Genomic DNA, 23,303 nt, shown 5'->3' with positions numbered 1-23,303 from the left:
TACTGAATCTTTATGGAAATTATCGAAATGCTTCCACAGAATGTCATTCTAACACAAGTAATGTGTTACATGATCACTTGTCAACAGGATAAAAAAAGAAAACAGTTTAGAAAAAAGTCACCTTTCAGTTGAGAGACAAAATGGTATAATATCAATGGTACCAAAACATTGGGGTTTTGGGATGGATTTACAGGCTCAGTATATCAACAGCACTCAACTTCAATTTCCCAAAATTGTGATCATTCTACACATACGGAAACATGCATTCCTTACATGATGGATTTGTTATTGTGTCAAATTTGGAAAACAAAGAGCTTATAAGTCAACTTAATGCGTTGTAGAGTATACTGCATGGGCGGGCATTTGTGTTTAGATGCACTTTTCATTCTCTACTTATGTGTTTGTTCTCGCAAACCCTGCAGACTGATGTGTAACGCCTGCCATTTAAACAACGTGTCTATTCAGTTTGTTAAAGTAAATCATCCATCAGCTTTTGTTAGATTTGTTTATGGTTATTTGTTCTTGTGTGAAACAAAATGTATGTTGGCTCAAGTTCTAATAAAGGTTAAGATGAAAGTTAAAATGTAGTTAAGGAATAACTTACAAATGACCCATTATCAATTTTAAATATCCTGCTGTGTCACTTGGAGGAATCTTGGACCATGTGATCTCATGTGATTTCGTGATGTTCTACCTTTGCTTTACTGACGCACCTCAAACCACGTTTATCTTTTGCAAAAGTAGTCTTAATCCCTCACACACTAAGTTGATGTACTGTTTAGAATTGGGTTATCGGTGTAGTTCTTCACCCACGCATGGAAATTGACCGTGCCTCTGCCCAAATCAGTATATTGATATAGGTGGAGAGGCATGGGATCTCTACGGATTCTGACAGCTTCTTAGCATCCTCTACAGAACAAGCCTGCTCTTTAGCATGCGCAAAGAGAAGGCAGAGACCAAAGTCATTCTGTATATTGCCAGCCAGCAGGTTTTTAATGTCAGTTGACTTTTACATACTGGTTCGTGCAGCATTCACACATGGCTAAAATCAAAGCAAATTCACTGCATACAGAGGGAAAAGCATGATCATGAACAACTCTCAGGAATATAGCCTCAAGTGTAGCCCAGCTAGTCATATATCCAATAATTATTTAAGGCTCTGACCACTTTTCACTCCCTCACCTGTGTCTCCTGTTTTTAGTCATTTTCTGTAAAGGAACTCAAACCATGGTGTGATGTGCAGTATTATTTTTATGTACAGTTGGGGAGTTTATATCCTTTATCATACATGTTGACATTGCTGACCAATTAATGCATGGTGACTCTTTATTAGTTTGGGCTTATTGTCAGTAACAATGCTGCCAAACTTGTTTCCTGTTACCATGGGCCCTTTTAGTAAATCCGCAGTGCTGCCAGTTTTTCTTATTTCCATAATGGGGTCACATAGGTCTCTATTGGGGTTTGGAAGAATTATTGCATTGATAATTCCCCCAGTAATAATTCCTCCATATGCTGGTGGTATTTCCTTCTATTTTACATGTGTCAAAAATGGCAGCCCTGTGTCGCTATAAGTAATGAATATGACATCATGTGCCCAAATAAACATGAGGAAAGGTAGAAGGAATGAAATGGGAAATGCTACCAGATGTACTATGACACTTATTTCTGTTTTATGATACCAGTATGATGTCTGTTCCCATATTAATGTTATTTTTCATTAAATCCCAGCGGGCATTGAATCAAAGCCATTTTCTAGACCTTTTTGCTGTTGCCAATGCTTACTTATCAATAAGAAGACATGCGCAGTAGGGCACAGAGTAGTGTGCAAGGGTCATCACTTTTGAGGCATTTAGGGGCGCTGGGGGAAGGACACTCAGCCACCATCTTTGGAGTTTACCAGTTATAACCAGACAGGATAATGGAGCTGTGAGTACAAATGTAAATACCAGGTAGGTGGCGGACCAACGCCCCTTGCTTGGGGAGGATGGGACTGGATAATGTCAGCCATGACGAGTTGAACTGGAAATAATTGGATTCATGATGAAGAAAGGGTTATAAGAAGTGATGAAGGACTAAGACTGAATGTGAAAGAGTCTATTGTTCTATATGGACAGGAGCAATGAAAGTGGATGTTACAATGTAGTGAGAGGTCCAGCCGCTAGGGATCTATAAGGCGAGGTGAGCAGGAGGGTGGGGTTGTCCTTGGTTTCAGGGATGGATGTTACACTGTCCGATACTTGCAAGCCTTGGACTGAAGTCTGCTTGTTCAGCCCTCTGAAGACTAATTGGGTGATAAATGATGCTTGTGACTCAGATCTGTCGTGCAACACCGCACTCTGCTGGACCCTTGATTGCGTCCTCCTGAAGACTCTGAAGCATGCTACAATCAAATGTAGGAGACCTTGGTAAAAACTTCAGGGCGGGTATCGCAGTGAGGACGCCAGGACTGTTGAACATGCATGCTGGGCTGCACAGGTGAATAAGAGTGTTCTAGAGGATAGGGGATAGACAAACAAAATGTGGATCTGTTTTATGGGTATGCTAATATGAGATGTAGATTCTGGGTTGGGTATGTTGTATTGGTCTTCGGATTTGCTTGTTTTATGGCATTGTTCTCCTGGTTGTTTCTCATTTCATCATGACATAAAACTGGCAAAATATGTGTATTGAACAACTAGGTAGGCTGTTTATGTTTATGTTTATGTTTTTGGTGGATTGGATGCATCCATGTTAATAGGCAGATGGGCTTCTTGGGTTTAAACCCCCGGTTCTACTGTTTTCTAATTATTTAGAAATGGAAACTGGAAATAAAAGGGGATGGACCAATCAAAATGGAATTAGTGTCTGATTAAATAGGCGAATCAAGAGTCTGTATCCCTACCAGGACTGCTCAGCTATGTATTTGGTTATTCGTGTAAGTCTCCCTTCTCAGGACTGCAAAGGAGTTTATTCAAAATGTGACTAGAAGAGGTGTGCCTGGGCAACGGGGCAAGTAGGAGATTGAATGGGTGGCAAAAGTAGGGACAGCAATGTGCAAGGAACAGTCAAAACAGTCATAGCAACCCCCAAAGGTGTTTCCCACCCAATATATGTTTACCCAATTCAGCAGCACTATTCATACACTCCTGGTATTTTTCGATCCAATATAATAAACATGCACAATTTCAAACTGAGGGAACCTTCACTCTGGATATGTTGGGGTGCTAGAGAAATAAAAAGAGAAAATGAATAAAATGCCCCTGCTCTCTACAATTGATACATCTGTTTACCCAACACCATTTTCTCTCTGTACATATTCTACTGTATTTTCAGATTCGCTTCGCCCTGGCCTCTTCAATGTTCTAACTTTATGTATATATGTGTAAATTGTAACTTGAATATGTCATCCTTTGTGTTGTAACTCGTAACTGCCTCTTAAACTTGTAAATGCCTTAAACATGCGCCCAGATGCCCTCGGGCAAGGTGTGCACTACAAATAAATAAAATACAAATACAAAATACAAAATAACACAAAAACAGTTGGTAGGATTTGCAACCTGGTTAGAGGAGACAAAGGCGCAAAGGAATTATAGTAATGCACGGGGACTCTCTGAAGTTAAAGATAAGATGCGAAGGCAGATAAATCATTTGAGGTTGAGAGGGGCAGGGGACAAGAAGATACCCTTGTGCTCTAAAATAATTCAGGAATCGGAGAAGGGGAAAGGAAAAAGGGGAGGATGAACGTGAGGAATATGATAGTGAATCGGCCAAAGATATTATTGAATTTTTTTTTCACAAGCATGTGAGCTGCCTTAAGGGCAGGGCAAAGACAGCCACAAAGGGGCAGTCACCTGAAGTTGACATCTTCCCACAACGTCCTATGCCATCTTTACCTACAGCCCTCGCGAACCCTGGACGAAGTGGACAAGGCGCTGTCAGTGGGAATATGTTGACAGATGAACATCACTCATATACGTCATCTGCAATGTGAGCACAGTCTAATGAAGAGTTCCTCAGGTCTTTCAGGTGCCTCTTAGACAAGTGCCAGCCAGCAGCAACTATCAAACCTCATTAGAATTTAGAAATTAGTTCCCATATATTAGGCAGGAGAAGAACCAGTTTGTGGAAGAATTACTGACAGTGTTACAATGTTATAACCCTTTCTGTGCTGACATGAATCAATTAATGAGATTAACCATGCCCCCTGTGGTACAACAGAGGCTAGTAGAAGGACTGCATCTCCAGCTCTTCATCCAGGAATAGGGGATACATTAGTCCAGGCTAGGGAAAGTATAGTGACTAACATTCCGAAATATGTCTGAGAAAGCCCGACTGGGCTAAGATATCCAACTGTAACAGAAAATAGGGAATCACCGGCAGATTATTTAGACAGATTGAAGGTGGTGTTTACTCAACACTCCGGCATCTTGAAGCCAGATGAAATTGCCCAAGAAGCAATAGCAAACTCTTTCACTGTCGCTCTTTTACCCAAGGTCCTTGTGCAGTTTAAGAATATGTGTGTTGGATGGTAAACCAAAACACTGGCGGGGCTGGTGGAGGTTGCGAATCACTGTGTGGCAAGTTATGCAGACCATTCATGGAGAGATGCAGGGACAGATGCAAAATGGCCGGGCTGATCATCAAAGGGGGGGGGCTGGCCAAGGGGCAGAGGCAGACCTCCAATAAGATTGGTACTTCAAAATGGACAGGTAAACGCCTACCCTCAGCATCAGTCTCATTAACAATCATGGCTGCTGTAAGACCAGCAAAGGGCCTGGGGCCTGCCCGATCAGCAAAGGCAGCAGGGATCGCCAAATCAGCAGGGTGCCAGGGTGGCTATGCCTGGCCTTTAACTTGCAATTACTGTAGTCAGGAGGGAGACTGGAAAAACGAGCGGACATACAGAGCACTGATACTGATTTATCAAGGTGATGTAGGGCCGGTAAATACCCTAGCACCTCAACAGGGAGAGTCACACAGGCCCCAGAAGCTCTGCATGGAGCCCCAACATCATTGTACAACCCCAACAGAAATTCAATCACCCCCAGAGAGCCCAATGTTACCCCAATGTGTCAGGATGTTTTCCGACAGACAAAGGGTGAGGCTCTGGAAGCCCCTTCGATTGCAGCATATCAGGAAGGTACATGTGTTCAGTGTCAAATAGAATGGAAGGCAGAAGCCTGCTTAGTAGATACTGGGACTAACAGATCCACACTTAAGATGGATGCCTTTTTGGGAGTACCGGAGTAGCTGTGACCCTGGAAGAACCTCTGTAGATACAGCAGGTGGTCATGTGAAGCAAAAGACTGCTCCTTCACTGCACAGAGCCCAATCTGAGGTCTGTGCACCTCAGCAAGCCGAACAGCAAGCCGAACAATGCCATGGGCAGGATGCAACATGGATGAAGCACTACGAAGCAAGGGAAAAGAAGCCACCTGACAGTGCTGTCCGATATTTGACCTAATCCCCCACGAATAGCCCTTGATTTGTAGTTTGGGATTCGCTCGAATCGGAAATGATGGCCTTTGCAGCCACTCCAATTTCAATGTATACGTAAATTAGGTGAAGGACAGATTATGCTGGTGGGAAACAGGATCTGTTCGGAAGCAGCAGATTCAGGGTTTGTCTTAGCAGGAAGACGGTTTTTCTGATGTAAGGGTAAGTGTGTAGAACTACTACCGGAGATTGATATACATTTTTCTGCGCATAGTGAAAGTAGACAATTTAATGTGTATTGCCAGTAGTAGAAAGAAAAGTAGTGACAGTACATTTGGAAATTCTTAAAGACTGGCGTTAATGGTGCCATTATGGTAGATAGAGACCATTGATGAAGAATTCCGGAAAGTAACAAACATTACCAAACGTTTTCAGATATTAGAGATGGTGAATAGTGAGGAAAAGTGAGCCTTTTATTGTGGCATATTGTACAGTATGTGTCTCTGTGGGTATCTTAGGTGCAGTTCACCAAGATGTGTCTGAACAGCCTTACATTACTGCCACTTTGCGGCTCAACATGTTCTCTCTCATTCCGACATGGTTAATAACTTGTGTCTCACAGTTGCTGTCAGAGAAGTCACAACATTGCAATTGCTACCACCCCCTCCATCTCAGCTGCTTTTTCGCTCAAACTCTGATAACTATGCCCCTTTTGCACTTTTAAGGTACTCCAAGAAACAATGGCATTGGCACAAGAACTTAAACAGTTGATGTCTTTTGCTAATGGCGATCCCTGTGAACGTTGTTTTTATTGCAAATCTAAATAATAATAAACAATACTAATAGAATACCTAGGTTTAGTTGATTCTGTAAAGAAATGAAAAGCAGAGAAATCAATATTTAGGGAGAGTGGTAGAATTCCCCGTGCAAAGGAAAACATGTGAATCGGGGGAAATTACTAAGGCAAGAGGTATAGTTTCAGCTGCGCAAGAACTGTCAAAGGGGAGATCTTTCAATGATTGCAGCACCGGGCCATGATACAGGATTAATAGAACATCATTGTCTCATAGCCAAATAAACCAGGCAGAATTCATGAAATGGGAAATGTTTCTGGATGTATTATGACACTTCTTTCTATTTTATGATACCAGTATGATGTCTGTTCACATATTGAGCCAGAGTGTTGTTATTTTTCTTTAAATCTCAGAGGGCATTGAATTGAATTGGAAGGAACGAAACATGTTGGGTCTATACAGATACAACTGAGTAGTATCTAAATGAGTATCAATTAACCTTGATGCACTCTAAATATATGCTTACTGAAGCATCACAATTAGAGACATTGTTCAAAAAGGGTTTCTATATGTATATATTGTGAGGTTTAATGTTCAGCGAAGTTTTTATGTGTTTTATATGATTACTATTTATATTAAAATTTGCTTTTGAAACATAATTACTGATGAAGTCAGGTTGAATTCTCCTAAGACTTCTGTTTTTTAGGTTTGCACTTCCCCCACAGATGTGAGTATCCCACCAATATCCACCGAATTATGTGTCTATAACCTAACTAGCGAGGTGGCCTCTCTTTTGTTGAAAGGACATTGAATTGAGGCCATTCTCTAAATCCTTCTTCCATTCCAATGCACTTTTTGGGAAATCAATGCGTGGACATGCAGACTACAGTGCAGAGTAGAGTGCAAGGAGAGGCACTTTTGAGGAGTTTGAGGGAAGTGGGTGAAGGACACTCATCTGCTATCTTTGGATTGTACCGGTTATAACCAGATGGGACAATGACACTTTGAGAACAAGCGGAAATATGCAGGTAGGCCTTGGACCAACACCCCTGTCTGAGGAGGATTAGACCAGATGTTGTCAGCCATGATGAGTTGAATCGGTAATAAATTGACATGTGATGATGAAAAGGTAATAAGAACTGATAAAGGACTCAGGCAGAATGTGAAAGGGTTTATTGTTCAATATGGGTGTAGAGAAGGGTGCTTGGTTCACTGATGATAGTATCCAGCTCTGAAAACAAAAGAGGTGATTTGAGAGCAAGTGGTGATGAAAAGAAAGCTATCTATATTGATGTTGCTGATAAACATAAAAATGCCATTACCTCCGCCAAAAAAGCTGATTTTGACTTTCATATCAATGATGCTAAATCTGACTCTAGGGAGCTGTTTTGCATTCTGAACTTACTTGAGGGTAAAGGGCCCATACATACTCATGTGGAGAAGAATGATACTTGGTGTCAAACTATTCAAGATGCCATGATCATGATGGCTAAATTACAAACACACATTCAGAATATTGAAATCAATAAACAGCAAGCATTTTCACTTCCCCCTTTTTCTCAATATCTCTGGGATGCATCAGAGAGCTCTCATTTTTGTTTTAGCCAAGTATCTGAGGACTTCATTCTTAAGATTATGCTTGTTCTGCTTCCATGTTCAGGGATTGCACGAATACATGGTGTTGATTATTATTAAAATCATTCATGCCCCCTTTCATTCCTGCATTGTACCGGGTAGTCTTGCGGAAGCTTGGATTTTGCCTTGACTTTAAAAGAATTGCTTGTGCCTAGTACTACTGGTAACTATTGTTCCATTAACTGGGCCCCTTTTCTTTTAAAAATTCTGGGCCGGGTTGATTATCTTCAGGTACAGCACCATCTTGAAACGTATCAGATCCTTAGTGAAAGACAGTCAGGTTTTCATGCAAGGTGTGGCACTGATACCGCACTCATTAATGGTATTATTGATGGTGGTCATACTGCCATGCTAATGCTTTTAGATCTTCTGCAGCCTTTGATCTGGGAGACCACTCTATATTAGTTGAGTGCCTTATTAAGGTAGCCAATGTTTCTCCCTTTTCGTCCTCATGGTTTAAGGCTTTTTTAGCTGACAGACAGCCCATTCTTTTGCCGGGAACACCTCTGCTCTCCCTACCAACTTGACCTGCGCTGTGCCTCTAGGCTCCTGCTTGGCCCCTACATTGTATAATGTTTATACTCATCTGGCTTTGATTTATTGGATAGTCTGGGTGTCAAAAATCCCAACTATGCTGAGGATACACAGACACCTCTTCAATTGATGGTTATTTATGAAGAAGACTCAAGGGCAATCAATTACATCTATTCAGTTACTCAGGCCTGGATGGCCCAGAATGCTTTGGCACTTAATGATGCTAAAACTGAGTTATTAATTCAAGGGTTGGGGTCCCATGTTAGGAAGCTTGGCAACGATTGTACTTCCTTTCTTATCTCAGATTGCGTCATTCCTGTGGCTTCTAAGGTGAAGGCTCTGGAAGTAATTTTGTATGCTGAATGGACGATGGATCAGCACATATTGAATCCTCTTGTGTGTACTTCCTTAAAATTGGAAGGAAGATTCAGCCTTATTTATCGGACCATAATTGTGCCCATGCCATTATTGAATCTAAGATCGACTATTGTATGGCCTACTTGTTGGTATTTCACCGTCCAACGTGTGGAAAGCTCCGGGTCATTCAGAATGATGCTGTCCAGGCTGGTTTTGGTCTTTCCCACCGGGATCATGTTGTGTTGGTTAGGCACATGCTTCATTGACTGCCTGTTAAGGCACGTATCTCTCATAAGATACTGACACTTATCCATAAGTGCCTGTATGATTCTGGCCGCATCTATCTTTCTCGGCGCATTAAGCAGGCGTCAGTTTGTTGAAAATTGCATTCTAATGACGAGGGACGTCTTGAGACAACTCAGGTTAAAACGCAGCACACTTTTAACGCTCTGTGGAATCTTTTGCTGCGTGCTTTGCATTGCATTCCTCACCTAGACCGTTTTAAGGCTGTTTTAAAGACCTATCTATTTGATACTTAGCTTGTTTCATTTTAGCGATACTGTGACTTTTCTCTGCGGCTTCTTTTTAATTTTTTGTTTGTGTTCTTGTTGTTTATGTATTAGCGTGCTGAGGCCTATGCGCGTGTTGCACTTTATAAGAAATAACTAATTATAATAATAATAATAATAATAATAATGGGTGGGAGGAATCCAAGGGGAAGTTAAGAAGGGAAGAGAGGTCAAGCCTGTATGGCGCTATAAGGGGAGCTGAGTTTGAGGTTGAGGTTTAGTTGCCCTGAGATGCGGGGTGGGCTGTTACACTGTGCGATACTTGCAAGTCTTGGAATAAAGTTCACTTGTTCATTCCTCTTAAGATTGCGTTCATTGACACATGTAACTCATAACGCAACAGACTGGAAAAACATGCATCAGTTCGGTTAGTGCTTGTTTTTCTTCTTACCACTGTACACATAATGAGGTTGCTCTAATTGCAGACCTGCGATAAAATATGTACTGTGAGAAAGAAAGAAAACAATAATGCATTCGGTATTATTTTTTAAAAGAGACATATTCGAAGCTTTGAAGAAAGGTCATTTGCAAATCCCATTACAAGACAAGGGTTTAGCTAGAGATAGACTCCACTCTTGCTGTATTAGGATCATATATGTTCTCATATAGACTAAAAACTGATCTTCAATGCGCTGGGATTTCTGATGAAAACATTCTATTAGGAGGTATCTGCTTAATTGTTTAATTGGCAGTTGCTCAAAGGACCGATTTCAACTTTGCTGGTAGCAGATATCATGATGACGCAAAGGCTCAACTGCCACAACTGCCGTAAAACTTCCACATCTTCTTCTTGTCACGGAGGACTAGCAATGTCACAACTAACCAGTAGTAAGGCTACGCTCTACATGCCGCTGCATTTTTCTGCCCTCCTATGTATAATCATGTTAAAAGTAATAACAACCATTTAAAAAAAAAATAACACCGCCACCACAAATAATAACAATAATAATAATAATATGATTCACTATTTAATTATGATAATTATGTTGAGCACAAACAGCTATTTTAGGAGATCTTGTACTTTAAATGCACATGTGATTTAAATGATTGAAACATATTGGAGATTCATGAAACACATAATGGCAGAAGAAAAGGAAGCTAAATGTTATCTGAATGCCTACTTGCCGGAACAAATTGAAAATAGTCAGAATGCTAGTAGAGTATCGTATCATGGCGTTCATTAGTGACACTTACGTTGTGAAGGCGTCGTTCTGCTTTGCTCCGAGATAGTGGGAATACAGATTGAACATTCCAATCATGAAGGCCACAAACACCATGATAAATATTACCATGAATTTGAAAATATCCTTCACTGTTCTGCCAAGAGATATCTGCAGCGGGCCAAAGCTTTCGTTGGCCGGAAGAATGTAGGCGATTCTGGAGAAGCTCAAAACCACAGCGATTGCATAGAGTCCTTCTGAGATAATTTGAGGATCAGACGGCAACCATTTTATTCTGGCTAGAAAGAAATAGTTCAAGTTACTGATAGCTTAACGTTAGCTGTCTTATGCATGCAACAAATATTCTGTTTAGTTACTGGTGTACATTCTGGTTGGCCAGTTACAAAGGGTCTTTACTTGACACACGTTCAGACATGTAGGGTTTGAATGATACGCAACTTCTGTGTAGAAATTCCCTTGGATTACAGATGAGCTTTGGAATTTGTTATTTAGGCAATAAGCCCCGACGGGCGGGGGCTTTACCGGGCCAGTTAGAAGCCATTGCTTTGCTAGGGCTTTAACGTTAGCCTGGCATTGCATGCCCTGGTAAATGTTCCTGCCCAGAGGGGTTCATTTCTATTAGCCTATTGGCATGTTTACTGGCATGCTGATAGGTTTTTTTTTAAGGCGAGAAACAGTGCTGTTGCAATTCCTCAAACCAAGATGGCCACCATGGATTAGCGAGAAGGGAACTACATGGGGAACATGGCAGCCTTCCTCTTCCGAGGAGGCTCTGAGCTGGGTCTAAAACATCAGATCCCATTCCGAGCCTCCTGTTTGGCTGGGAGGAAGCATCCCCCATAACCCATGTGCTGGGTGCTAATAGTACATAATAGCACTTGTTGCCATCAGAGAGAAGAATTTTCTTTAATCAGTAAAATTGTTCTTGTTTTTACTGCTGGGTATTCACAGTAAAACATTCAAAATTCTTACGCTGCACTGTATACTGGTGAAATCACTGTCACTGGTATGCTGACATTTCTATCAGTGTTGTCTTTATTTGCAAGCCTTTGATAACGTTAGGAGAAGTTAAGGCATTTAAAAAATGCTGATACAAAATTACATAATTTCTATGGCAAGCATTGTCAGAAACAATCTTTTGGAGATCAGAATGCATTGGACATATAACAACCTATCTTTGGGTTCTTTCAATTATCCTGATACAGTGTTAGAAGTTTTTCAGGGACAGTACTCATACACATTTTTACTAGGCAGCTTTAAGGGTTCATTCTTATTTATTTATTTATTACATTTGTTACACGCCCAGAATCTATGGTATCACAGTGAGGTTACAGACAGCTTATTTAAATTCTTGTACAATGTTACAGTCAACGGAGAGGAAATGCCTGTGCCCGGCAAGGCTCTGAGATACAGTGTGGTTACAAGGCTGCAATTGCAAGATGAATAAGACAGAGGGTATGCACATTCAACATTCAGCTAATGCCATTGTTAATTAGACGTTGGCAGGATAGCATGCAAGCTCAATATTGGTTAAACAGCCAAGTTTTCTGTACTTTTCTGAAACTTGAAATATCAGTGGTCCCAATAAGAAGGATCCAGATAGACATTAAAGAACCAGGGTGAGGGAATAGAGCTCTGTGGGAAAATAGACCCCCTTCATCAGGACCAAACCTCAAACTGACCCTGTATACGAATAAACAATAAAGGAATTAAAATCACAAGCGGTTAAGATGAATTTTCTTATTGTAAAGACAAGCTGCCTCAAACTATAAATAGCACAGTGAAAACACTCACTGCAAATCAAGAACCTTAAGTGACATCCAGATTGGCAACAACATATCACCGGCCCAAAGACTTTCCACAGCATATACTTGACAAGTCTGTATATTACAAAGAAAACACATGACATGGGGCAGAAACGTATTGTATACTCTGAGTACTGTCAAACCTACTAAAAAACGACATCCAACCTGAGAGTGTCATACAGGAGGACTTGTTCACTAGCCGAGAAATAAATGTCAGCAAACTGGCATTTCCTATAAGCATTATGAAAAAGCCAGCTGGAGTTTAAAATCACAGAGAAAATATATAATTAAGAGACAGACGTCAAAGCAGAGGAAAAGCTGCTCAAGGACCGTGAGAGTGTCTGATACCTTGCAATGTGTGCTGCAGCGAATATTTCACTATCTGTGCTTGGGCCGTAGCACAGACAAGGTAATTTCCAATGCTACCGGAGTTAGAAGACTCGTGACGTTACTATGTGACTGACGTATGACATCGTCACGGGACGTGGAAGGCGGACTTGGCCACATAAGCAAGCCAATGAGAACCCTCGACCTCCCATGTTAGCATGGAGATGAAATGCCTGTTGTTCCCTGCTGGCTCAGTGACCACTTAATGAGGGACGCTATCTGAGGTGTGACAGTTTGAGTTGAGAGGGTACACCAGTGGCAATAGCATGCTGACTGGTGCACTGTGCTGGCTAACATGCGTGGTCACCTCCGCATTAGGATATAACGCACAGCATACACTAGACAGCAACTGTGACTGTTTTCATTAATGGAAGCCACCTTCGGTTCAGCTGCAACTGTTGCAATATTAATTGTGAAATTTCATTGTTCACTTAGCAGGTCCACATTTTGCAAAGTAGAATTTCAGCAGGGGCAATTGCAGTGTTCAGGTGGTGATGTAGCAATTTGTGGTAACCCAAAATCGGTTCAACACATTTCTTGCACTGTGGTCTGAGCTGACATATATTCTTGACCAATGGAATCATGTCCTTCAAGTGGTGGCAATTGCTTATACAAATGTATTATCATAAGCAGAGCGACTAAACAATGTATGGAACATTAATGGTGTTGCTGATTTATAGGGCAGCAAGATAACTCAAACCATTAAGCACCAACAAAGCCCATCTGTAGCTGTCCAGGACTCAACCACGGTGCTGCAACTTACATATTCTTCCAAATATCAATTACTCTGTGGCCTCAGCCTTCAAATCTTTGCATACACAAAATAGCCTGGTGCCAGACTCCATTCACTTGATGTTCTCAAGTACATATGAGGATCCAGATAACGCTCAGCTGGCAGGGGAAGGGATGGCCTCTCAATGTATGTTTATTGCCATGGAGCTAACGCCCTGTCTATTGGTCCACACATCTATGATGGCCCATATATTGATGTAGTATCTGCCCCTCTTCAATAAGCCCCTCTGTTAACAGCCTTGCATGAAAAGCAACATTGACTAGGAACGCACAAATGGTGAGCAACTGAACTGACTGAAAGTGGCATTTTCAAATGAATAATATGGCAGTATCTCAATAGTAAAAGAAAGGTTGATGGTTGGGAATTAATCATAACCTATATTATTGCTCGGGGCTACCTTGCGGACCATCATTATTAGCCTACTGTACCATTATAGAATGAGAAATCCCTATACCTGTAGCATTGTCCACCTTTACCCCCATTGCATTAGTATCCATAGTCTTGTGTGAGTTCTGCCTATAATTAAATGGGTCATAATCTTCATCTAACTCACCATCATCGTTAGTTTCAGAGTCATTGGATGTGAGTGGTGGAAACTAGGAAGTCTCACATCCTGCTCCTATATACTTTGTACAGTTTCTCCTGGATCATCATGCTGCTGTATACTACTCATAATGCTCATTTACACCGATTGCAGTGGGTCCTGGCTCATCAGTAGTGGCAATCTACATGTCTTCCTGTTCTGACCCAGGCACAGTGGACTGAACCTGGGAAACCTCTGAACATAATACCTGAACATTTACTGCTACTCTGGCATTACAGGTGCTTTTGACAATGATGCCTTACATTCATAACACACACTCCTGGCATTGTTGAGGCAGACAGCAGCTGATCTGGCTGATGTAAAACTCACTGTTACTACAATCCTTATACACCGGATTGCATGTTTAGGGGCTTTCGACCTGTTGTCAATCAAGATGTGCCTAATATAAAATCAGTCTGACGCCCAAAAATGTTGAGAACTTTCAATGCAAGCAGCAATCATTTGGACTGGCCTGAAAATAATACTTTAAAACAATGTTTTATTTCAAGATTTTCATAACAGCTATCATTACAAATAACAGTAGTACAATAATCCATAACAATCAGAGGTACTCCAATAAGTATCAATAACAAGAACAAAAGGCATAGAAATAAAGAGCCAAAATCACAAATGGAAAGGACAGTATTCTAAAAGTCTGGGGTGCAGAATGTGTTCCACATTGAGGCTTTTCAAGGGCTGTAAACAAAACAGTCTTAATCTTAGAATGTAATAACAAAAGACGCACAGACAATAGACACATCCACAATACCCCCTAAACACACTGCACAATCGTTGTTCCACCGCCCCTGAAAAGTACACCCACCCATTCCAAAAGCTAACTCAATCCATCCTACTCTATTGTACAAAGATCATTGTACTCAAACCCAATTTCTAGGCATACATCTTCCATATTCACCCTTTCATACATTATCATTTTGGAACTCAACAACCATTGTAAGTGAAAGAGCCAGTCTTCAATCAACGACCTTTCCCTGCCATTCCCTGCCCAGACTTTCAAAACCTGTTTCTTCCTCACTGCAACAGCCACACTCATCCACTCATGGGTATTTTCTAAGAGCAGAGCAGTGGCGCCATCCGATGAGCAGAGGTATGCCTAGAAATTGGGTTTCAGTACAAGCAGAACAATACAAGCTGAGAGGATTTGCTAAATGTTGCACCAATTACAACCTCAGTTCTTTATATTAAAGTCGGCAAACATTATCTAACTCTTACAAAACCTCGCATACCCCCCCCCCCTTCTCTCTCTGGTGACCGCAACATACATCTGAGAAAAGTAGCTGAGAATCATACATAGTCTTAGGAGTCCAGTAAAGATAGAACAACAACCTCTGCTGGGTGAACATGTTTTACTATGTATCTGCAAGTATATTGCTATGTAACCCATCTTCGCATAGCAGTCAGATTTTTTCCCACCTTTTTACAAAGTCCTTCTTCTGATTCATACGCCTTTTGCAGGATGCTGCCAGTCTAGGCAGCGTCCCAAGGGATGTGCACAATTATGCAGCCTCATGAAGCGTGTGGACAGCATTCCAATACTCATCATCTCTCAAGGGTCTGTCACACACATTTTCCCTCTGTCTCCAATGACTGCCCATTACCTATTGCTAAAACACCCAGCTCTTCCTGCAAAGTGTTCTGGTATTGATTTGGAATGTCACAGTATGCATTGGGATCCTGAACGTTTCCCCTAGCCCCCACACAAAGCACTGAACATGTTGTTGTCTACCGTTTTGAAGTGTTACCTTGTTACCAGAAGGAATCGTGGCAGGAAAATATATAATATGTTTGGATTTTTCCTTCTATGTTCAAAACTGCTCGGAGTGGTCCTTTACAAAAGAAAACTCCTTCGATTCTTCCAACACTGCTAATATTCGTCCGCTTTCTTTTTTTAACCTTTTTTGTCAAAACTTCGTGAAAGACTTGTTCACTCCCAACATTTGCTCTATCTCAAAACTCAAAATCTTCTTCCTTCTCAACAATCTGGGTTTTGGTCAGGCTTCTTGGTAGAAACGGCTCTTTTATCTGTTTCCAATTCCGTCCACCACGTTCGCCATCTTAAGCTGCCTTCCATCCTGATTCTTTTAAGCTGTCTTTGATTGGTTTGGTTTGGTTTTATTTGCTTATATAGCGCACTGAACCTTGAGGTAGCTAGGCGCTTGACTTGAAGAACATGTTACCGACATGGTATACATACAGAATTAAGGGTACAAGAAAATATACAAGATATAGTACATTACAGTATGAAGGCGGGGGTTAAATAACTTATAGGTAATAAATGGGGTATACTAGAATTTACAAGTAGCATGCAGCGAGAGACACTGTGGAAGACATTTTACATTTTACAAAAATGTACAAGCAGTGTGTAATTGCGAGGGTGTACCTTAGGTAGAAGTGGTCAGGGAGAAGAGCCAGGATTTTACTTTGTATCGGAATGCTAGGAAGGAATGTTCATCTCTAAGTGCAGGGGCAGGGAGTTCCAAGTTTTAGCCGCTAGAACTGGGATGCTGGTTCCACCTGATTTTGGGAGTCTGTATTTGGGAATGCTAAGGTAGTGGGCATATTTGGCTCTGGTGGGTCTTGATGTAGATTTCCAACAGATATGTCCGTCAAGTATTTAGGGGTGGTATTATTGAGACACTTGGGGGTGATCATGAGAGTTCTGAAAGTGATTCTGTCTTATATGGGGAGCCAGTTGGCCGTCTGTCTGGCTTGGGTTATGTGATCGCAACGTGGGATATTAAGGGCAGCTCTGAGAGCGTTATTTTGCGGAATTTGGAGCTTGTGGTGTTCTGCTTACTGGTGCCTAGATAGACGGAGTTGCAGTAGTCAATTTTTGATAGTATCAAGGCTCTGGCAAGTGTGATACAGCTTTGTGTGGACAGAAATGGTCTGCAGGCGGTTATTAGTTTAGTGGTGTAAGCAGATGAAGAGGCTGTGGCATTAACTTGTCTTGAGAGTGACAGGGTGGAGTCGAGGTAAACCGCTAATGTTTTTTTCATTTTTGGAGACATTGATGACATTTCCGTCTATGTTCAATGAGTTGTATTGTGGGTTGAGTTTGTTTAGGCGTTGTCTGGAGCCAATGAGTAAAAGCTCGGTTTTGTCGTCATTGAGACACAGACTGTACTTGGCCGTCATCAGCCGTCGATCACTTCAGTTTAATCACTACTCTCTCTTATTTGGGCTTTTCTGGTACAGTTCTTACTTGGTTTAACACAGATCTTTCTTTTTTCTATTTAAACATATTTTATTATAATTTTAACATGCATAACAGAAATAAGAACAAATGGTCCTTTTTCATTAATCACAAAAAATGCAAACAACATTTCACAAGAAACATAACAACCAATCATTCTTTCACTGTCTCTGTCAAGTGTAGGGTGGCTGAGAGGAAATGGCGTGCTTCTGGTACATCCTCTGACAAACTGGCCTGCCGCCTGCTCCAAAGGCAATACCGGCTCTCTGACCTTAAGAGAGCACACATCCAATGCCCGTGTCTCTGCGGTTCCAACAACTCGGCCAAACTATTTAAAATCTGCAAGGAACTGGCCAATCGTACCGCAGTCTCTACCTCTCCTGTCCCTTCCCAAGCCCTCTGCACAGCTCTGGCTTCTCATTTCATCTCTAAAACTCAGGACATCCTGTTATCTCTCTCCTCTTCTCCCCTTCCTCCCTCCAAGCCCTCCACTTCCTCTGGCCCTTCTTCAGCCACCTCTCCTCCCTTGTTCTCTGCCTTTCCCCCATTCTCCCCTGACAAGGTTTCCAGACAAGTCCGATCTGATGAATGTCTTGTCAAAACAGGTTCACCCCTGCTCCTCTAAAACCATCAAGGACCACATCAACTCCCTGGATGCTGCCCAGGTCGACTTCTGCAACCGCTCCTTCGCCAGTGGAGTATTCCCTTCCCCCGAAGCACCCCCTTGTGCACCCTCTTCTTAAGAAACCCTTTGCCGACCCGTCTTGCCCAGCCAACTGTCACCCAATCTCCATCATGCCTTTCCTTGGCAAACTCCTGGAAAAGCTGGCCATCTCCCAGCTTAATCTTCACACTGAATCTGTTGGTTTCCTCCATGACCATCAGTCTGGCTTCAGAGCTGCTGAAGCATGGAAACTGCTCTCCTGAACATCCGTGAAGACCTGCTCTCTAAACTTGACTCCAACACCCCCTGTGTCCTCATCTTTCTTCTGCCTTTGATATGGTCAACTATGCCATCCTGCTCAATCGTCTCTGCGATAACCTGGGGATCACTGGTCAGGCCCTGGCGTGGCTGGCTTCTTTCCACTCTGATCGACCCTCCCAGGTTCAATTTGGGTCCTTCCTCTCCTCTATCTCTATCTCTACCTATGGTGTTCCCGAGGGGTCTAACCTCTCTCCCTGGCTGTTTAACCAATAGCTGTAACTTCTTACCCACTGCATTGCCGCGCTCAGCCCCAACTTCACATGCAATGCGGATGACACTCAGCTCATTTTCAGGCTACCCTCAGCCACCTCTTCTCCTTCTCTCATCTCTGACTGTCTGTCCGCCATCCAGGAATGGTGTGCTGCCAATGATTTCTGCCTTAATGCCAATAAGACTGAGATTCTCCACATTGGCACACCCACTCCCTCCTTTACTGCCACTCTCTGGCTGGCCTCGATTGGCCTTCTTTCTGCTCCCACCTGTGAGGATAAAAACCTCAGGGTCATCTGTTCGACTCCAAACTCTCCTTCTCTCCTCACAACTCTGACATCTCTAAGAAGTCACACTACCAGCTGCACCTCCTCAGAGGTATTCTTCCCTTCCTCTCCTTCCCCCAGAAGCTCACTGTTTCCAGAGCTCTGGTACTCTCTAAGCTTGACTATTGCAACAGCCTCTTTCTAAATCTGCCTTCCTCTACTCTCCACCCTCTGCAACTTATCCAGAACAGGACTGCGAGATTTGTCCTTGGCCTCAAGTCCAGGGATCGTATCTCTCCAGGACTGAAATCTATGCACTGGCTCCCAGTGGCTGCAAGGATTAAGTTCAAAACCCTCTACATTGTCCACAAGGCCTTCTCGGGCCTGGGACCTCAATACCTTCAACTCTCTCTTCCTAAATATCTTCCTTCTCGAGCTCTTCGCTCATCCACCTCAAACTCCCTCAGGGTCAGTTGCTTCTCCAAGCAACAAGTTGGTGGTAGACTTCTCGCTTCGGCTGGGGCCTCCCTCTAGAACAGCCTCTCTGAAACTTGAGGAGAACCATCTCTGGTTCCAGAAGCACCTCAAGACCTTTCTTTTTGGTTCTGCTTTTTCTCCTCCTCTCTCCTGCTGAATCTCTGGCTGATACTGCACTGGTTACCTGGTCACCCTCTGATCTCGGGCCAGGTCCCCTTCACCGCCAGGTGCACACATGCACTGCCTTCCTGGCAACACCTGCACTTGTGACTGTCTCTGTATCCCTAGAGTCCCACTACAAGAACTTAGCACCAGTTGTCTGCACTTACCCTTGCACTGGCCGTACTTTCCTTATTGTTATTATTCTTTTATCCCATCTACTGCACTTTCCCCTCCCCCTCGCACATTCCCCCTTCCCCCTTCCGCAATCAGAATGACACCGGGCCTAGTAAGATCACGGTCTGTCTTCCCTCTGTTCACCCTCCCTTGCCTCGTCAAGCCTTGAACCACTTGTGTATAGGTGTGTTATAAATGCCATATCCTATCATATCATATCTTCGAAAGATTTCTCTTCCTGTTCCTACTCATCGCCTCATGGTGTTCCCCAGGGTTCCATTCTCAGGTCTCCTCTGTTCACTCTCTATACTTCTCCTTTAGCTTCCTTAATCTCTGGTTATGGGTTTCAAGGCCACCTTTATGCAGAGGACATCCAGATTCTTGTATTGTTTGAATCATTTACAGATTCCATTCGTCAACATCTGTCTGCTCAACAAGCTTCCATAAATGTCTTCTTGTTTTCTTTGTTTAAATCCAAAACATAATGGAAATCCTTTTCTTTCATGTTGTCTTCTCCTCTGTTTATATACTTCACAACACTACAACTCACCTTTTCAATCCATGCTTGCAATTTAGGTATTATTTTTGACTCTTGATTTTCTTTGCAGGCTCAGATCACTATGGTGGTCACATCTTGCCATTTCCAGCTATGATTTCCAGCTATGATTCATTCAGAAATCCTGTCATCTGCTCACTTTCTCTACTACAAAAATGTTGCTTCCGTCTATGGTTCTTTCCTTTTTATAATATTGTTTCTCTCTTTACACTGTACTTCCTAAATAAGCTCTTTTTCCTTTACTCTCCATCTTGCATTCTGTGTTATAACTCTGTTTTGTCTTACTAGGTCTGATCATATTACTTAAGCGATATGACCCTCACAGCGGGGGCATTACCGACTCAGGTAATGTCTCGGGGCCCATAGTTAACGAAGGCCCCGGGACATTACCTGAGTCGGTAATGCCCCCGCCATGAGGGTCATATTGCTATTAAGACCCGGCCCGCAATATATGCGTGACCGGGGCACTAAAAGCAATTTTTTCTGTCCCAAAATGCGCAGTAAGAAAATGGCCACCGGGGAAGGGAAAACGGAGTCCGTTTTCCCATTCCATGGCATCTACTCCCGAAAAAAAAGAAGCAGAAGGTAAGTGGGGTTGGGAGGGTCGAAGGGAGGGAGGAAAAAAAAAACATACTTGCATCCCCGGCAGGGGACGATGGAAGCCTCCAGCCATGTGGAGATGCAGGAGCAAGAAGGTAAGTGGGGTGGGGAGGGCAGGGGGGAGGGAGGTAAGGGAAAGAAAAAAACAACAAAAAAAAAGCTTACCGAGTCCCCGGCGTGGGGCAAAGGCAGCCTCTCAGCCATGTGGAGGCTCGGAGCGGGGATGGCCTGATTCGAGCCTCCTCATTGGCTGAGGGGCTGCCACGCCCCCCGCCAAGGACAAGGCAGCTGGAATCTCGGCCTAGAATCGAAGGATTCTCGGCCGGGTAAGGACCTGGCGAGAGATAATCAGAATGCGTGTTGCATTCTGCTTGACTCTCGCCGGGTACTAATAAACCTAAAGCCCAATTCGACCTAGTCTAAACTTTGTCGACTCCCAAGGCAGGACATAATGCAGTCCCCCCCTCAGGAACTATGTGACTCCATCTCCATCTTTTTTGTGACGAAGATTGTGACTATTCGAGACAACATAAAAACTGAGGCCCTGTCCGTCATGAAGGATATGGCCCCTGCTATACTTCCTCCTATGGCAGGATCCTGATCTACCTTTTCTCTTTTCTCTAATTCTGATTTTCTCCTCGCTATCCAGAAATTAAAATCAGCCTCTCCAGCAGATGCCATACCTTTGGCTCTCCTACAGGAGACATCCACTGATTTAATTAACTATGTTACATCTGCTGGTAACATCTCATTTGCAACAGGAGAAATGCCATGCTCCCTTAAACATGCTCTGGTCATTCCTCTGCTGAAGAAGCCCTCATTGGATCCTGAGGTGCTGGCCAACTACCGTCCGATCTCTCTTCTGCCGTTTTTGATGAAGGTTCTGGAGGCGCTGGTTCCTCCTTTTCTTTCAGCATTTCTGGAATCTTCTAATTTTCCTGATTCCTTCCAGTCCGGCTTTTGGCCGGACAGAGGTACTGAGTCTGTTCTAAACTCAGTAATGGACGACCTGATGTGTCTGATTGATCAGGGCTGTGTCGGGGCAGTTCTGCTATTAGATCTGTCGACTGCCTTCAACACTGTCAACCATTCTGTTCTTATCTCCTGGCTCTCTGATTTCTGACCAAGTGCTTGACTGGTTTACAGCGTCCCTTGCAGATAGCTCTCAATCAGTCTCTCTTGCCCCCTTTCACTCTGCCCCTGCCCTTCTATACTCCGGAGTTCCTCAAGGATAGGCACTTTCCCCTATCTTATTCAATATCTACATAAAATATCTCCTGCTCCTCATTGCAGCACACAGGTTCCGTTTTTACTCCTATGCGCCTTGATCTAACCAAATCTGAAATGGCATCCCGTCTCAGACGCTGCCTTGAGGAACTGGGAATATGGATGTCGCTGAACTGGTTGAAACTTAATGGAAGTAAAACCGAGGTTCTAGTGGTCAGTACCTCTAGTCCTCAACTGTTCTGCACGGCTGATTTTTGGCCTTCATCCCTCGGTCCTCTTCCTGTACCAGTCTTGTCTTCTTGGTATACGGATCTCGGCCACACTGACCATGGATGAACAGGTCAGTGCAGTATGTAAATCTGGCCACTTTAAACTTCTCCGAAAGGTTCTCCCCTTCATTCAGACAGTAAACCAGGCACCTGTTGTTGCTGCTTTGGTCCTGAGTGTTCTAGATTACTGCAATTCTCTCTATCTGGCTCAACCTGGCTATTTGACTGGGCAGCTGCAACTGCTCCAAAATGCTGTGGCCAGATACATCTTCTGCCCTCCATTTGGTACTCACATGACCCCTCTGCTGAGGCAATTGCACTGGCTCCCTGTTGCTCATTGGATTTTGTTCAAATCCATGTGCATAGTGCATAGAGCCTTCTATGGTACTGAAGCAGAGTTCCTGCAAGCTAAATTCCCCCGTTACCCCCCATTGTGCCCTCCGATCCCAAGCGGCTCTTCGGTTGGTAGTGCCCCGCTTCAGGTTGGTCCGCAAAGGTGGTTGTGCTTTTTCGGTTGCTGCTGCAAAAATGTGGAACAACTTGCCACCTGCGGATGACTACCGACCACCTTACTTTCCGACGGAATATGAAGACTTTGCTTTTTTAATAACGGCGCCCTGAAACCTACTCCTCACCGTCTCTCTTAGGGCCATGATGCCCTTGGGTATACTTGCGCTTGACAAATGCTATTAACATAACATAACGTTACTTCTTAGGGTGTCCAGTTAAAGGCTCGAAAGCAAAAGGGTCGAATGCAAAAGGGTCGAGTGCATTCGACCGAAAACCAAAGGATTGAAAAAAAATTAAAAATATAGATTTTTTTTGCTCTAGTGTAGCTTTAAAAGGGTTTTTTACCCCAAAAATGGGGGTTTGGGGCCCTCCCAAAAAAAAAACATTTGATCCTTTTTTCGGTCGAATTGACACAACCCTTTTGTCATTCGACCCTTTTTTTTAGCCTTTGATCTATAACCACTTCTTAGTTGTCTCCTTCATGCTGGTTACCAATTCAGTTTCATTTTTAATATCAGTGTCTCTTTCTTGTATTTAAATGTATACATGCCTTACTTCCTCCTAATCTTTGTTCCCTTTTATCATTATATCAACCAT

General features: G+C 42.9%; 1 protein-coding gene across 1 annotated transcript in view; it reads right to left on the bottom strand.

Annotated features, from left to right (window-relative positions):
* TRPC6 (transient receptor potential cation channel subfamily C member 6) overlaps nt 1–23,303 on the bottom strand; it is a 1,461,060-nt gene that overhangs the window by 608,574 nt on the left and 829,183 nt on the right. The window contains exon 7 of the mRNA XM_069639093.1: nt 10,499–10,763. Within this exon, the coding sequence (XP_069495194.1) occupies nt 10,499–10,763 (265 nt within the window). The remainder of the gene's footprint in view (nt 1–10,498; nt 10,764–23,303) is intronic.

The sequence above is a fragment of the Ambystoma mexicanum genome, chromosome 7q, assembly GCF_040938575.1.
Source record: "Ambystoma mexicanum isolate Mex_15411 chromosome 7q, UKY_AmexF1_1, whole genome shotgun sequence".
NCBI classification, from domain to species: domain Eukaryota; kingdom Metazoa; phylum Chordata; class Amphibia; order Caudata; family Ambystomatidae; genus Ambystoma; species Ambystoma mexicanum.
Note: the sequence above shows the minus strand (reverse complement) of the source record. Positions and strands in the feature narration are given on the sequence as shown.